Raw genomic sequence first — 16,341 nt, 5'->3', positions numbered from 1 at the left:
CTTTTCACACAGATGATTGTCTGTCAGTGGCCCCTGGTAAAAAGGGGTTGGGGCCTGAAAGTTGTGGGCGTGTCAACGCGGGTGGAGTATTTTCACTCCACTGAACCTCTACGGAGTGAGTAATTACTGGCTCCGCAGCCAACAGAGGGAACACACAGAAAAATACGATCTCAACAAATTAGTAAAAGAGTTTAGTGTGGAATTGTGGAGTTTATACATGTTAAAGTGCGTGAAAGGACTCCAGTGGACTGCTGGGAAACACACTGAAGGAAATGGCAGGAAGCACCTGAAACCTGTTGCCCTGAGCAGCACTAACGCGAAAGGTGATTTTTATTATTATTATTAATATTATTCACCTATATTATACTCTTAAAAAAGGATTTCATTTTCGGACGTCAGATTTATTTTCCCTTTATTCTTCTTGCTTTTTCGGCGTCTTTTTTGTTGTGAATCCGCCGGATTGCATTCATCGGATGCATTCACCTGCCATGTGGAATTTAAAGGAGATAAGAAAGGAAACCGACGCTTAAAATGTTACTTTCTTACAAAGTATCTGCGGGAAATGAACTTTCGACCTTAACACGGTTTACTCGGTGAATGATTGACCATTCAGTCCACGGTTGCGCGTGCTTTTCCACGGTACGTTCTGATGCTCAATTATATGTTTATGATTTTCTGTCGAATTATTAAGCTATTGTTTGATTTAACTATAGTTGTTATTTGACTCTTTCAGCCCGTGTTTCAGTGTCCGTGTGAGAATCATGGTCTGGTTGAAATGCACTCACACAGTTGGAAGAAAGAGTGCTCGGGATCTGGAATGAAACTTCACTGTGATTTACAACCTTGTGGACTGTGGACATGCTGCTGGAGCAATTAAGGTTTCCTTTTGGGATTTCTTCTTTCCGAAACGCAGCAATAAATTAAAAAAGGAAGGAAGGGGGGAAAAACCTGAGCTGAGAAAATACTCAAGAATTGAAATTCATAGTTTTCCAGTATGAGAGAACCTGCAGATAAGCATCATTTCACCATGGAGACCTCTGGGATGCACCTAGTCGGATTTTGGCTTCACGTTCTGCTGCTGTTGCAACAGTCTCGGCTCGGCAATGCTGCCTCTAAGGATATAGTGTGTGAGCCCATCACCGTACCGATGTGCAAAGGGATCGGATACAATCACACCTACATGCCCAACCAGTTCAATCATGACACCCAGGATGAAGTCGGCTTGGAAGTGCACCAGTTTTGGCCGCTTGTCCGGATCCGTTGCTCCCCGGACTTGCTTTTCTTTCTGTGCAGTATGTACACCCCCATCTGTCTTCAGGACTACAAAAAACCCCTGCCGCCTTGCAGGTCTGTGTGCGAGAGAGCTAAACGGGGTTGCTCCCCTCTCATGATCCAGTATGGGTTTGAGTGGCCAGAGCGGATGAGCTGCGAGCAGCTGCCCATGCTGGGTGACACCGATCGGCTTTGTATGGACAGGAACAGCAGTGAGACTACGACTCTATCACCTCCTTTCCCCAAACCCACTCCCAAGGGAACACCACGACATAGAGCCACTGCAAAATCCGCTCCGCCGCAGAAGTGTGACCGTGATTGCCGTTGTCGCGACCCCCTGGTGCCCATCAAAAAAGAAGTTCATCCTCTCCATAACCGTGTGTATACTGGCTCTTTACCCAACTGTGCTTTGCCCTGCCACCAACCTTACTTTTCCCCTGACGAGCGTACCTTCACAACCTTCTGGATCGGACTGTGGTCGGTGCTGTGCTTTGTCTCGACTTTCACCACCGTGGCCACTTTCCTCATTGACATGGAGCGTTTCAAATACCCAGAGCGGCCGATTATCTTCCTTGCTGCTTGTTATCTGTTCGTGTCGCTGGGGTACATCGTGCGACTTCTCGCGGGCCATGAGCGAGTAGCTTGCGAGGGCTCTGGCGACCAACAGCACATCCTCTATGACACCACGGGTCCGGCCCTTTGCACGCTGGTTTTCCTGCTCATATACTTCTTTGGAATGGCCAGCTCCATCTGGTGGGTGGTGCTTTCCTTCACCTGGTTCCTGGCGGCAGGGATGAAATGGGGGAACGAGGCCATCGCGGGATACTCTCAGTACTTCCACCTTGCTGCTTGGCTCGTTCCTAGCGTCAAGTCCATCGCTGTCTTAGCTTTGAGTTCGGTGGATGGGGACCCTGTGGCTGGGATCTGTTACGTCGGCAACCAGAGCTTGGAGAGCCTCCGTGGCTTCGTATTGGCGCCTCTGGTCGTCTACCTCTTCACCGGCTCCCTCTTCCTGCTTGCTGGCTTTGTTTCCCTCTTCCGGATCCGTAGTGTCATTAAACAGGGCGGCACCAAGACAGACAAGCTAGAGAAGTTAATGATCCGGATTGGGCTCTTCACCGTCCTGTACACGGTGCCCGCAACTATTGTGGTAGCATGCTTGGTGTACGAGCAACATTACAGGCCAGGTTGGGAGCGGGCACTGGCCTGTTCTTGCCCGTCAGAGCGCCAGCGGCTCGGCATGGGCCCGGATTATGCCGTCTTCATGTTGAAGTACTTCATGTGTCTTGTAGTAGGCATTACCTCAGGAGTTTGGATCTGGTCAGGGAAGACTCTGGAGTCTTGGAGGCGCTTTGTGGCACGGTACATGCCCTGTAGGACCCGGAAGCCACCTGTATCAGGGTCGTCCATGTACAGCGAGGCCAGTACCGCTCTCACAGCCCGAGCTGGAACGGCACCCACTGGGACCTATCACAAATCAGCACCCTCATCACATGTCTGAACATTGGCCAGAAAAACCTGTTCCTTTATAAACCCTATAACAGTGACGCCGGTCATGACTCTAAATTAGCAGGTGTCTATTCGACTTCCACCAACATCACCAGATTTGATGGACGGCATGAACACATTATGAAGGATTTTTACAGACTATTGGTTTTGTTGTAGTCAAGCTCTTTTCATTCACTGGTCTAATTTGAAAAGCAATGAACTTGTTGATACTTTGTGAGGAAAAGATCATTTGTCAACTTTTAATTGTCACAAACATCTTAGCTGTTGTCTGTGGCTATTAGATCATGAATGATGGGAAAAAAAGATTGAAAAGTTTAGTACTTGATATGAGTCAAGACATGAGTTTCTGGAAATATTTTATTTATTTGTGTATTCTTGTAAATATGCTATTCAAGAACATTGTGATATCTCAGCTAACAGCCGCTCTGTTGTGTTTGTGACTTTGTCAGCATTATACAGGATGTGGGTATGTTCTGTTCCATCATTTTAAATACCATCTCTAGTTTTCTAAATTACCAATGTGTTTTAAGGTAGGACGTGAATAGATGCTTTCCTGCGCTCTCTGTAAGCAACAACACTATTCCAGCTAATACTGTGCAAGCGGAGGAAACATGCAAGTATAGTGAAGCAGCAGTTCACTTTAAGTTGTTGCAGGAGGTTCTGCACCAGTTCATGTTCACTATATTCTTCAGGGTCCCTCAACTGCCCCTTAGCAGGTTGTGTTTCAAAGATTATCAAGCTATCTTTCCACCGATGATAAATTGTTGGTTAGCATCAATTGGAGAGTGTTAAATGATAGGATGTGTATGTACCATCTATAGACTTGTGTGGAAAGTCTGTAGCTCTGTAATATGAGCTTGACTTCCCTCTTGTGGTCAAAGGTGCAGGTGTTAACCGGCAGCCATACTAGGTTCGCTGAATAGAACTTCAGAAAAAAAGGCCAAATATTTACTGGTTTCAAAACGATGTGGAACATTTCTTTTGGTCTGTTTAAAAGAATGATTTATTTCCATCAGTTTCCTTGTCAAGCCTCATGATCCTTTGGTAATTTTGTTTGTCATTTGAGCTTATTTGTGTTTTGAACCAGAAAACCAGTGTCGGGTATGCACTTTTTAGCAGGCAGAATCTGTAAACCTGTGTTGGTTTTGTAGATCTGTGTGAAATATTTCAGTGGAGCATTAATGTGTAAATGGCTTCTGTTGTAGAAATACTTTTCCTGTGTAGTCTTCAAAATGCCTCACAATTTCGCTGCATGTCTGGTTGAGTGTACATACTTGTTCAGCTCTATTCATATGTAAATCTTGTAGAAGACGTCCTTTTAAGAGTCCAGACTGCAACTTTGTACATATGTTTTGTAAAAGATATGAAATTCAGTGCTACAATTTTAAAGAGATTCTTAGATATTTATGAAAAGTGTCTTTTACATGTTTCTCTTATTGGTAGAGAATAAAAGTGAGGAGCAATTTGTGAACCTACAAGTCAAATGTTTGGTCAATCATTTATTGTGCTTTTTATTTTTACTGCGGTTTAAAAGAAATCACCCTGTTGATTTAAAATAAATCTGACTGGGCATGCTTACCTTGATGCTTTGTTAGTAGAGGTTTATACATTTCAGTCCCTTTTTTACAGGCACTAAAAACCTGCACTTTATTTATATATATATATATATATTTACATTGTTTAAAACAAATACGTTTCTAACATGATGTTAATTAGCACTTATTGAGAGAGAAAGAAAGAACTATGTAATAATCCCTGGGTTATTTTTTTAGTGTAATGCAACAAAACCCTTTAAACCAACCTTTTAAAAGTAAGAGTGACCTTGTAAAACATTCTTCAAAATTCAGACGTGTTACATGATTAGTGTTTATTTAAAATACTCCATCTGCAAATGATTTCAATTAAAAACTGACAGTTCACAGCTAGTAGCCTACATAGTAAGCAAAAAACAAAACAAAAAACCCTCATTCAGTTTGTTTTTGTCTCCATGTTGTTCTGCATTGGTTGGGTAAGGTGTAGGATCTTTCGATTGGCATAAAATCGCCGGGCAGAGAACGAGTTTTGTCCATCGAGTGCCGTCTGGTCCGAGCAAAAGCTCTAAGAAAGAACGGCGTTGGATCTGCGGATGCCCACTAGGTTGTCTGCGCTAAATGATCTCCTCATGGCCACTCTGCTCAGATCCTTGTACTTATCCTCACATAGTCTTGAGATTGCCTTTGAAATAAAGTTAAACGAGAACTTTAGTATTTAAATTGACCCATTAGAAAAAGATGTATGACTTTACGTCCAAAAAACAAAAATCGGTCACATTGTTTGTCTCCTCACCTCTAGTTTCTGCGCTCGTTCGTTGCTCAGTGGCTCCAAAGGAAAGCTCAGGTTGTTGTCGTCTGCTAAAGAGCGCAGGTCAAAGTAATACTTGGCATAAACGCTGGCCGGTACGTTAATGTTAAACTGCAGCAGCTCCAGAAAATGTCTTTCCATCTCGTTCCTGAAAAAAAATATTATTAGATTAAATTAGTCAAGAATGAGTCTTTTTAGTTAAAATCAATGTAAATAAAACAAACAGATAAGAAAAAAAGCAACATGACAACTAATATACAATCCCATTATTTCGCACGTCAAGCATTGACAATCTGACATACTAAACTTTTTGCTACATCCAAAACTACTTTGAACAGCATTTGCAATTTGTATACACTATCGTTCAGAAGTTTGGGAACATTTAGAAAATGTTTCTTTTTCAAAATGTATTTGAAAACAATTCATTTTCACAATTTGAAAGAAGTCTCTTATGCTCACTAAGGCTGCATTTCTTTGATCATAAATACAGTAAAACAGCAATATTATGAAATATTACAATTTGAAATAACCATTTTTGTGATGGCAAAGCTGAATTTTCATTATTACTCCAGTCTCATCATCCTCCAGAAATAATTCTAATATGCTGATTTGGTGTTTAAGAAACATTTTTATTTATTTTTTCTTTGAATAGAAACTTCAAAAGAACAGCATTTATTTGTCTTTACGGTCACTTATAATCCATTTAATACGTGTATTAATTTCTTTTAAAAAAGTATTAATTTCTTTTGAAAAAATGATACATCTAGTTAGTAATCTCATTAAACGAGAAAGAATACACTGAATAATTGTCCTTTTAAAAATTGTACAATTTACTTTGGGCTATTGAAGTGACCTGCACAAAAGCCATGAAATAAAAAGATAAATTCACCATTCACCAAAAAAAGTTTATGCTATTTGTTAACTATTATAATAGTATTATTATAAACAATAAACATCTTTTACACCTCCGATCCATCACAGGTACGGAGACAGTGACCCGAATGTTTTGGGAAGAGCAGACATTAGGTTGAGGTTGGTATGGGTGGTGTTGGGAAAGGGGGAGGGGGGAGGTTCGGTCGCTAGGGGCAACAAATGGAGTGGGCAAGAGCCTGGACCATTGTAGAGGAGTCTAAGAGCACTTGAAGCCCGCCAGCCCAGAGGCTCACAAAGACTGCTTCAATGAAAGGGATGAAAATAGAGCGAAGGGGCAGAGAGGAGAGAAGAGGGACATGGCCTTTAACATACACAATCAGGTAGAACAGCACAAAAACAGACACGTACACACAAAAACCCTGTCTGTGTCATTTATATGGATATTGAGACATGAGAACAAACAAACAAGGTTTTGAAGTGTGTTGCTTCATTTTTTTTGAAAATCTTGTTCCAAGGGATATGGGAAGTTGTGGGGTATGTGGGAGTTGTAGACTGGAATGAGTGAAGTCTCCTTCCTGCAGCACGTGCTAGATTTTGGATGGTGCATTGATGTATCACATCAGGACGTTTTGTTCTATTTATTTATACACAGACGGTACAAACGAGCAGTAGCATTTCAGCAGAACGGACAGTGATAATATTATCTCACTCACATGTCCTCAACAGTGATGTCTTTGAGGATCTGACAGTAGTCAACGTTCCACACAGCCTGATCATCCCAGACTTTCGAGGCCAGCAGGATGGCTCCCAGAACAATCCTCTTCCAGTTACATGGGCAAATGTCCAGCTCGGCATACGTCAACAGCCTCTCCAAATATACCTGCAGCAAAGACAGTGGGGAAGTATGTTGTCAGAAGACGCTTTTTACCAAGGCAACTCGCAAGAAAGCATACATATTAGTGTGTGCCGATTAGAAATAAAATATAATCTGGATTAATGTTAATTTCTAAATACAGTAAAAAAAAATAAAGTAAAGTAAGAAAATGTCAGTCACACGATCCTTCAGAAATTCTAATATGCTGATTTAATGTTTAAGAAACGTCATATCTTCAATGTTGAAAACAGTTGTGCTGCTTAATATTTTTGTGAGAGGTGTAATATTTTTTCCCAAGATTCTTTGATAAACAATAAGTTCAAATGAACAGCATTTATTTGAAATATACATTTTTATACTATTATTATAAATGTCTTAACTGTCACTTTTGATCAATTTTTTGTGCCCTTGCAGAATACAAATATGAATGAAAAAGTAGGAATTAAAAAAAAAAATCTTACTAACCTCAAAGACTTGAAGATAGTGTATACTAATACATTATTTCATATTGTATAAATCAACATTAGTTAATGTATTATATATTAATCTCCATGAACAAAGGTATATTCACAAAATAGCATTACCCAGATTAATAAATGCTATATAAAAAAAGTAACTATTATACAATGTTTTAATCAAAATATTTGTTTGTAAATAATCAGAATTGATTAATAAACTGATAAATTAACTGGTCATGAAATAGGTGAGCAGTACCTAACATGATTTACTTGAAGGTAAAAGAAAGAAGTTGGAATTGTGGAAAAGTACAGGTTAAACAAGCAAGCAATGATTCATTCTCTGGTGCTCTACTGTCCTCTAGTGGACCGTCAGGAAATTGTGCCTAAGCATATCTCTGTCAAAAAGCAAAGCCTCATATTTTGTCTGCATTGTACCTGTTATTTATTCTACTATCTTTTTTCTCATTGTATTGTTGAAAGTGGAGCAGACTAGTCGGACAGACTGCCATTGTCTTACCAGAGTGACGATTGCACATTCGGCCGTGAGCTGTGCTGCGCTGAACAGTGTCCGGACGAATCGATAGATGAGTTTGTGTTCGGGGTCTGTGCGGGAGTAATCGTCAGGAACCTGCTCCCTCTGCCAAAGGTAGCATTTATATACATAACATGCTAATGTTCACAATTTCTAGTTCAACTTCAAGCTCAAATGCCAGCACGATGCCAAAGAGACCTTCCACTATAGCAAAGAGTCCCTGTCATTGTGCAAAGTACAAACACTTCTTACAGTGCTACAACAAATAACAAATATAACAGACTGTTCAGAAACGCATTTCCAAAATCAATTTCAGCTGGATTTTAAACCACACATGAATCAGATCAAATGTACAAATCGGATTGCATAAAATGCTCAGACTAAACAGCTAAATGGATTTGATGCACACAAAAATAGATAATGCAGTCTGTCTGAACAAAACCAAACAGTGACTGTAAAATGTGAAATTGTCCATCAGCTGCTGATAAAACAAGATAAATAAGGGGTTAACTTACAGATAAGGGGTGCATTTTTTCATCAAAGATGTCCAATGACCTATTGGAGTCCCTAAAATGGATTATCACAGAACACATTTAAAATCTATATGAAATAATACCTCATCAAATGTATAGTTCAAATTACTTTCTCGTGGCAAAGTACATAACCAAACCTACCTGTTTTTAATGTGATAATATATTGCTAATGTGACACTGGAAACAGAGAACAGAAATGTGTCAACATGCAAACAAAGACAAAATAAAACAACCAACAGTACCTTTTCATTTTGCTAATTATTTTTTACATGCATTAATTTGTATGTACTCATTATGGAACTCATTAATGTGTATATTTGACTATACACAATACTGTAGAAATGTTGAAATAATACAGTGAACCTTCACTGACCATTTGATTGTGCTTTTCAGGTTGGGCTGACTAACGGTACTGTCATCAATGAATATTGTAGAGCAGGAACTGTACTTCTTTGAAAGCAGACCAGGTGAGACCTTTGGAAAGGACCAACATTTAATACGCTTGCAGCAAGACGTTCCAATCATATAAGCAAGCACACAACCACAAAACAGACTCCGTAGCACATTCACTCACGTGGTTTATGTGATTGCTTTTTCTCCTATCCCGTACTGAAAAAGAGAAAACCAAGGGTTTTTTGTTAAACATTTCTTCAACAAATATTGACAAGCTGTGCCAGTGGCTATTTATGGGTCAGGACTCAGGACACTTAGTTAATATGCAGCTGCTGACTAGGTAGTAAAATTAAATTATTAACTCATTAGATTTGTTTAATCACTCACCATCCGTCTGTGACTTGCTAAGGAAGATCGTGCTGGCGCGGGCATGATCTGAGGGGTTGGACTCTAAAGCCAAATCTAAAAGAAAGACAGTTAATCAATTAATTGATCACACATAGGCATAATTAGAAACATTAGGAAAATGACCCTAAAGAATGGGTGGTATGTACTTAAATATCAATGAAATATAATACTTCTATAATTTCACACATATACTACTGTTCAGAGGTTTGGGTTGATTTGATTTTCTAATATTTTGGAAAACAGTATCTCACGTATCTTACGAAATATATCATTAAAATTTAATTTTAAAAAAACTTTTCTATTTTGATAAAATGTCATTTATTTCTCTGATGGCAAAGCTGAATTACTCCAGTCTTCAGTGTCATATGATCCTTCAGAAATCATTCTAATATGCTGATTTGCTGCTCAAGATACATTATTTATTATGATCAATGTTGAAAACAGCATTTGATGTAGAAATCTTTTGTTAATGTATTATATATGAATCTCCATGAACAAAGGTATATTCACAAAATAGCATTACCCAGATTAATAAATGCTATATAAAAAAAGTAACTATTATACAATGTTTTAATGCTCTTTACTGTCACTTTTATGTATCCTTGCGGAATAAAAGTACTAATTTCTTTAAAAAAAAAATGTCTGTATGCAGTACAGCATAATATTTACCATACCTGCTCACTATATCTGCCAATAACAAGGCACTTTTTTTTAAGATACAGAACTAGAAAAGCACTTGTGGCAGTGGTGATCAGTCAGAATAAATATTCATCTTCAAACTGAAAACCCCCCTACAACACTAATAAAGGTGGTGTGTCGTCCTATTCGGCAGGCTTAAACTGACTGGCAGGAACATGCCGCTACCCGCTTTTGCCACAGGAGCGAGAGGAGTGTGGGCACAATGAGCCTATTGTATGGGCACTGCAATACAACGCTAGCTTACACCCATAGCTCCGCCCACAACACCATGCACCGCAGGAGCCGTGCCAGTCAGATATGCTACAATAACAGGATATTATACTATACCGAGATGGTGTTTATGCTTGTCTATATCTGTAAAAAAACGTTCTACCCAAAGTGGAGCTCAGAATGCTAGAATTGAGGATTTTGCGCAGGCCACTTCTTGAAAAGTTGTCTTTACCAGCCAATGAAAAGACATTCTTTCTGGAACTCACTGGAGACAGGGTCAAAAGATTTGTGCCAGTGCTGCTAAGTTTTACCGTAAACACACTCCAAGGAGATGTTTGGACAGCTGCAACCATGTCATGGGAGCCTACAAAACTGGCAGGAGGTGTGTAGCGCAGGTGCAGGGCAAAAGGATCCTTGAGAGTTCTCCAGTTTTAGACGACTTTACAGTCTACAGTCCGAAATGTACTTTAACAAGTATGTGAAAACAAGCACAATTTTGTGTCCCAATGGATCAAATGTCAAATCATAATGCATGTAGCATTGTCAGGAGTACCACAAGGGGCACTATGCCTGCAAGTGGGTTTTAGTGTAAACTTTTCTCTTGCAGGTCAACAACTATGAAGCAACAGTTTGAGAAAAAAGTCTATAGCAAGCTTCATGAATAACAACATATATATTTAAAGGTAACTATAAAAATGTCACTCAGAGATCCTATTCCCGCTGCAGTTTACCTTCATGTTAAATTATGGTCACTGCATTGCGTTTCCAGGGGCTACATTCAGGTACATCCAAACACGTACTCTAGAAAATGAAAAACTCAGAGCCTGGCAGTACCAGTCTTGACATCTTTCTTCAACACGAATAATCACAGCCATTTCCTATCAGAGATTATAAATGTCATGGCAAAGTAAAAATGCCAAGTCCAGTTCAGTTGGGAAAATCTGAAGACTTATTTCTCAACCAAACTCTTGTTGGAGCTGAGGCACAGAATCCTTCCCCGAGAGATCGATGGACATGGGTGAGAGAGAACGCTGACCGATAGGAAGGTGCAGCTTTAGTTAACACCTAAGGGCGGCAAACTAGAGCCAATTATCTGTTTGTCAACTCAGTTTTAAAATGCAAAACTAACGTCACACTGCAGGAAAATACAAATGCTTTCTTGGTGGAGCACAAACACTCCTTAACTGTGGTAAAAGCCCTGTAAGGAACTCCCATGAATTATTGCTTTAAAGGACTAGTTCAACAAAAACAGAACATTTTGTTATCATTTACTCACTCTCATGTTACTCCAAACCCGTTTAACTTCTGTGGGAAAAAAAGAGGGAGACCAGTCACTCTCTTCCATGCAATTACAATGACTAGGGGACTGGAGCTCAAAAGAATGATTTTTTGACGGCTCAAGCATTGCTTCTATCATGAACTCTGATAAACATGCCAAGTAAATGATGACTTTTAGCTATTTGAAAGGAAATATAGACCACTTTTTTGTCATTTTGTAACGTGACATACCCACTTTTCACTTTTGTTATTGGAAATGATAACTTGGATAATCTTCAAAAATTTATCTTTTGCGTTCAGCAGAATAAAGAAATTCATACAGGTTTGGAACGACATGCGGGTGAGTAAATTAATGAGTATTATTATTTTTTATGATCTATCCATTTAACATTGTTGTTCAAAGTTTGGGGTCGGTATTTAAAAAAAAAATGTTTTCGAAATAAGTCAATGCTCACCAACGCTGCATTTATTTTCTGTTTTAGCATCAAAGAACATTTCTTATTATCATAAATGTTAAAAACAGTTGTCCTGCTTAATATCTTTGTGGAAACAATGACAGATTTTTACAGGATTCTTTGATGCATAGAAAGTTCAAAAAACAGTATTTATTTGAAATATAATATTTTTTTGTGACTGTAAATGTCTTTACTGTCACTTTTGATCAATTTAGTTGATGGAGGGCCACAGCTCTGCAGGGTTTAGCTTCAGCTCAACCTGCTTGGAAGTTTCTAGTAATCCTGAAAACCCTGATTAACTGGATCGGGTGTGTTTAATTAGGGTTGGAGCTAAACTCTGCAGGGCTGTGGCCCTCCAGGAATTGAGTTTGAGACAACTGATTTAATGCATCATTGCTGAATACAAGTATTATTTATTTATTTTTAAATCCCACCAACCCCAAACTTTTGAACAGTTCTGTATGTGCTAAACAACTGAGATTCATTTATTCCACAGGTCTCTACAGCTCATGTACTTAACTGACACTCCTATTCCCCCACCACCAAAGTCAAAAATAAGCCCTGGGGGTAGGGCAGCCGTCCTCACTGAGGGGAGGAACACGGCTGTAGTGTGGCGCGTGTACAAACAAGGGGTATGTGTAGTGTACCTCACAGACAGATTTTGTTACTTAAAAAAAGAGAATTCACGTCTTTGATAAATAAATGTCAGTGCTGTCACTACAATAGAAATAAATCACAAATAATATACTTTAATGAAGATATTATCAGCGCTCGTCTTTCTTGCACTTCTCTTCTGGTTAGGTGGTTATTAAAGGGTACGTAAGGCCTACTAACGGGTAAATAAGACAAAAAAGATGGGGAAACACTGGCATAAGACACCAGCGAGAAGTGATTCTGTTCATGAAAATGGTGAGACAGTTTAAAACAGGAAAACTAAGTTTATCCAAACTCAAACTCTAAGCCCCAAAGGGAACAAAACATGCCTCATTCAGATTCCCAACGAGAGAGAGAGAGATAAGGAGAATGCAGCTGTCCCAAAGATCTACATCACTGGGATGCCAGAAATACTAAACATTTTTGATCGTCTCTGCCAGTTAAACTTAGAATGGTTTTTATTCACATCTCCAACAGAATTCCAAATGAACCATGACCTGGAATGTCCCAATCATAAAGGATTAACCACAGCCAAAGTAGTGGAGTTTACACTGCTGTCATATGTGCTTTGAAACAAAGATGAAGACATGTTGCTCTAAATACAGCACTGGACATTAAGTTGTGTGTGTGTGTGTGTGTGTGTGTGTGTGTGTGTGTGTGTCTATCATCTCCCCAGAGGGTAAAATAGCTCAGGCTAAATAAACAGCAGTAAAGACTGCAAACAGCCCCAAGAGGCTTCACACACGTATCCCACATACTAACAGACATCCTTCTAAAAATCTCCATAAACCTCTTTTCTTTTAGTAACAATAGCTGATTTTTAAGTTTGAAACTGTAATTTTGACAAAATATCATAGGCCATCCACTTTCAGAGCAAACCAACCAACACAGCACTTAAAGTGTTGAGCTGTTAGGAGAAACCCGACCCGTGAGATGAAGAGGTCAAGGCATCGGATCTCAGTGCAGTTCTTCAAGACGCTGTGACACACGAATGTGGAAACACAATAACAGAAGAATAGAACAGAATAGAATAGTTTCGCATAGATGGATCGACCCTTGCATGGTTCAAACTACTACATTTCAGTTAAAGCTGTAGATTTGATTCTCAAATCTGGTCCTGGGGAACCTTGGAAGTGCACATTCTGGATGTGCCCTTATTGGACAAACCTCTTCTAATAAGCACATGATATAAATCAGGTTAAATAAAGAGATGTCCAAAGAGTGCCATTGTCTGGCTCAAGGTTGCTCAGTTTTGCTAGTGGGGATCCAGCATCCTGCAAAGTTAATTTCCAACCCTGTTCAATCACACCTGTCTGTAATTATCAAGTAAACATAAAGACATTGATGAGCTAGTTCAGGTGTGTTTGAGCAGGGTTGATCTTCACTAGCAGGACTAAGGAACTGTGGTCTAGAGATGTTTTATCAGTGAACTACAACACACACTAACTTACCATCGGGCACTTCTCGATCACTGATGTGCTGCAGGTATGGACCGGTGTCATCGCTCAGGTCTGTGTTGATCTGATAGTCCTCCAGACGCTCCACCTGCCGGGGTAGTTTGGGGCTCCCACTGGGAGACACGCAGCAGGACACTGTATTCCCCATGATGACACACACAAGCACGTGCTCTACCTGCTCAGGTGTATTGGTCTATGACAAACACCTTTGAAACTCACACCGGGGCCGCTTCTGATGTGAATCAATGAATGAGCTCAAGCTAAATGAAGGTACATTAAGAGCTGAAATGGACACAGAGTCAGCATTACAGTTTTGCTGCTCCAGAATTAAGAGGTATTTTACTAACGTTATCTGTGCCAGTCATACAACGGGACTCCATGCATTTAGACAGTGCCACAAAAGACCTTTCGAACCCGAGTAATCAATACAACCGGATATAAGACACGTGACTGAAACCATATCACTAGAAAATAGCTGTCTGAGATTATCGAATACGGATTTATTCCTTTAAATTAGCCGTACATGCTAACGGCTAATATTGATTCATTGTGAATAGGCGAGTTATTAGCCTCCCAGCTAACTGAGATAAACAATCCCTTTAACGCTGATTTAAATGTCCGAATGAGTACTAAATCAGGCCGGTTCGGCGGTTCAAATCGGGGACAGATGAAATAGATCTTAAATAACAGACTTCCAAGCATTTATCCGTCGTTTATAGGGCAGATGTCTGTGTTGGCTGAAACTCTGAATCCAATAATCACTTAAATCCTCAGGCCTTCGGCCCGTAGCGAGAGAAAATTAGGCTTTGAGCGCAGCGAAAATAAAGTCCTGTCCATTTACATGCGCCCAATTCAAGCGCCGGGTTTGTTTTGAGTTATTAGAATTTGTCCACCGAGTCTCGTCCGAGAGTCCCCCCGTTATCCCCTCCTCCTAGCCGGCCAGCAGCAGCAGCGATCCGCTCCCCGCCACCACCGCCATCTGCTCCGAGTGACGCAAGAAAGGACCCGCCCCGTTTCGACATTCCATCAATTGCGATTGGATGAGTTATCAAAACAAACTAAATATTTGTTCGAGGATTGGTGATTAAAACTATCAATCTACGCCGTCATGCTAGAGATTTAAACCCCGCCCATTTACACCTCTTTGTGAATGGTACTGCACAGTGTATACTGTGTAGGATGCCTGCTATTTTTTTGAACGTGAAATATTATAGACTATGTAATGATAAACATTTCAAACAGTAGTATGCATGTTTAATTCAGGGAGTTGTGTGAGTTATCAACTCTGAAATAAAAATGATAGGGTCATTCAGCAGTCGCTCTACTTTGCAACAGTTTAAATAAATATTAAATACCACTGGTACCAGTAAATCATAAAATGCTCAAATTTGTATTCAGTAGGGTAAAAAAAAAGTGTGTTAATTTACATTTTTGTTTTAAAATACGTTTAATTGAGTTTAGGAGATTTCACGTGTAACAAAATCTGCATGTTCCTGCCACAAATCAGAGAGATATCCTCTTTTATTTATTTCATGTTTTATTTAATGTGTATAATATAGTAATTAAATTATTACAGTTTTAGAATGTTACAAAAAAGTTCTCCCCCAATTGTATGTGTCTCTGTGGTGTTACCACGATGCATAATGCTCCTTTAATAAAAGGGGGAATTCTTATTGGACCACTTTCTCTGTGTACAGGTCATTACAGGTGATGATTGATCTGAGGGGTGCATGAGGAACTCATTTATTCTTATTCATTTTCATAGGTTTTGCTAAAGTTTGGACAATTTTATGTGTCATTCACACTTTGTTACATTGATAAAAAATCTAAATGTTCTTACCTTCCATTGATTTAACTGAATATAGCATATTTAATTAGTTTAAATTCATAGCAATACATTTTATTACTTTAAAAAACAAGCACTTACAAATTCAGTAAAGAATAACCCAGTAAAGAATCCAAGTAAAGAATAACCCATTATTATAATTATATATATATTTTTTTTTACAAAATTGGTAAAGTAATTACATTGTAAATCCAATTTTGTAAAAAAAAATAATAATAATAATTTTTATGAAAACTGTGTCTACCAAATTACTACCCAACCAGACAATAAAAACATGTATAAAGAGAAACAATTGGTGCTTCAGACTTATTTGGGGTCTCATTTAGCTCTTTACTTGAGTACAAAGTTAAGCACATTGCATTGTGGGAATCATTTTATCAGACAATAAGACTCATTACGCAGTATTAGTATTTTATTAAAGATTTACATTTGTGTACAAAAGGGAGGTGGGGGGAACAACAACAAGTATCCACAATTGTAACAGTATTAGAGTGCAAAGCTTCTAAAAATGTAAGCCAAGTCACAAAGTATATACAATACACTTCTAAAC

The 16,341-nt window shown here is 39.1% G+C and overlaps 2 protein-coding genes across 2 annotated transcripts; one reads left to right on the top strand and one right to left on the bottom strand.

The window, feature by feature from the left end:
- The first annotated feature begins 209 nt into the window (after positions 1-209).
- Positions 210-2,777, top strand: fzd5 (frizzled class receptor 5). The gene is made up of 2 exons (XM_056242065.1): positions 210-639; positions 734-2,777. Exon 2 carries the CDS (start codon positions 995-997, stop codon positions 2,771-2,773), a length of 1,779 nt encoding a protein of 592 aa, XP_056098040.1. The 5' UTR covers positions 210-639; positions 734-994; the 3' UTR covers positions 2,774-2,777.
- A 1,856-nt stretch (positions 2,778-4,633) lies between these two features.
- On the bottom strand, positions 4,634-14,933 carry ccnyl1 (cyclin Y-like 1). The gene is made up of 10 exons (XM_056242068.1): positions 13,940-14,933; positions 9,172-9,246; positions 8,966-9,000; positions 8,765-8,865; positions 8,533-8,568; positions 8,374-8,425; positions 7,844-7,963; positions 6,708-6,874; positions 5,107-5,269; positions 4,634-4,995 (listed from the first exon to the last, which is right to left on the bottom strand). The coding sequence occupies exons 1-10, from the start codon at positions 14,091-14,093 to the stop codon at positions 4,879-4,881; spliced, it is 1,020 nt and encodes a 339-aa protein (XP_056098043.1). The 5' UTR covers positions 14,094-14,933; the 3' UTR covers positions 4,634-4,878.
- Between the last annotated feature and the right edge of the window lie 1,408 nt (positions 14,934-16,341).

This window comes from Rhinichthys klamathensis, unplaced genomic scaffold (genome assembly GCF_029890125.1).
Source record: "Rhinichthys klamathensis goyatoka isolate OS25496 unplaced genomic scaffold, OSU_Roscu_1.1 h1tg000693l_1, whole genome shotgun sequence".
Lineage (NCBI taxonomy): Eukaryota > Metazoa > Chordata > Actinopteri > Cypriniformes > Leuciscidae > Rhinichthys > Rhinichthys klamathensis.
This window is presented reverse-complemented; position numbering and strand designations above follow the sequence as displayed.

Coding starts and splice junctions, on each gene's coding strand:
- fzd5 (XM_056242065.1), top strand. CDS start 995: ATGAGAGAACCTGCAGATAAGCATCATTTCACCATGGAGACCTCTGGG.
- ccnyl1 (XM_056242068.1), bottom strand. CDS start 14,093: ATGGGGAATACAGTGTCCTGCTGCGTGTCTCCCAGTGGGAGCCCCAAA. Junction 9,247..13,939: donor TGATCGAGAAGTGCCCGATG/GTAAGTTAGTGT, acceptor TCTTTCTTTTAG/ATTTGGCTTTAGAGTCCAAC. Junction 6,875..7,843: donor AATGTGCAATCGTCACTCTG/GTAAGACAATGG, acceptor TCTTTGCTGCAG/GTATATTTGGAGAGGCTGTT.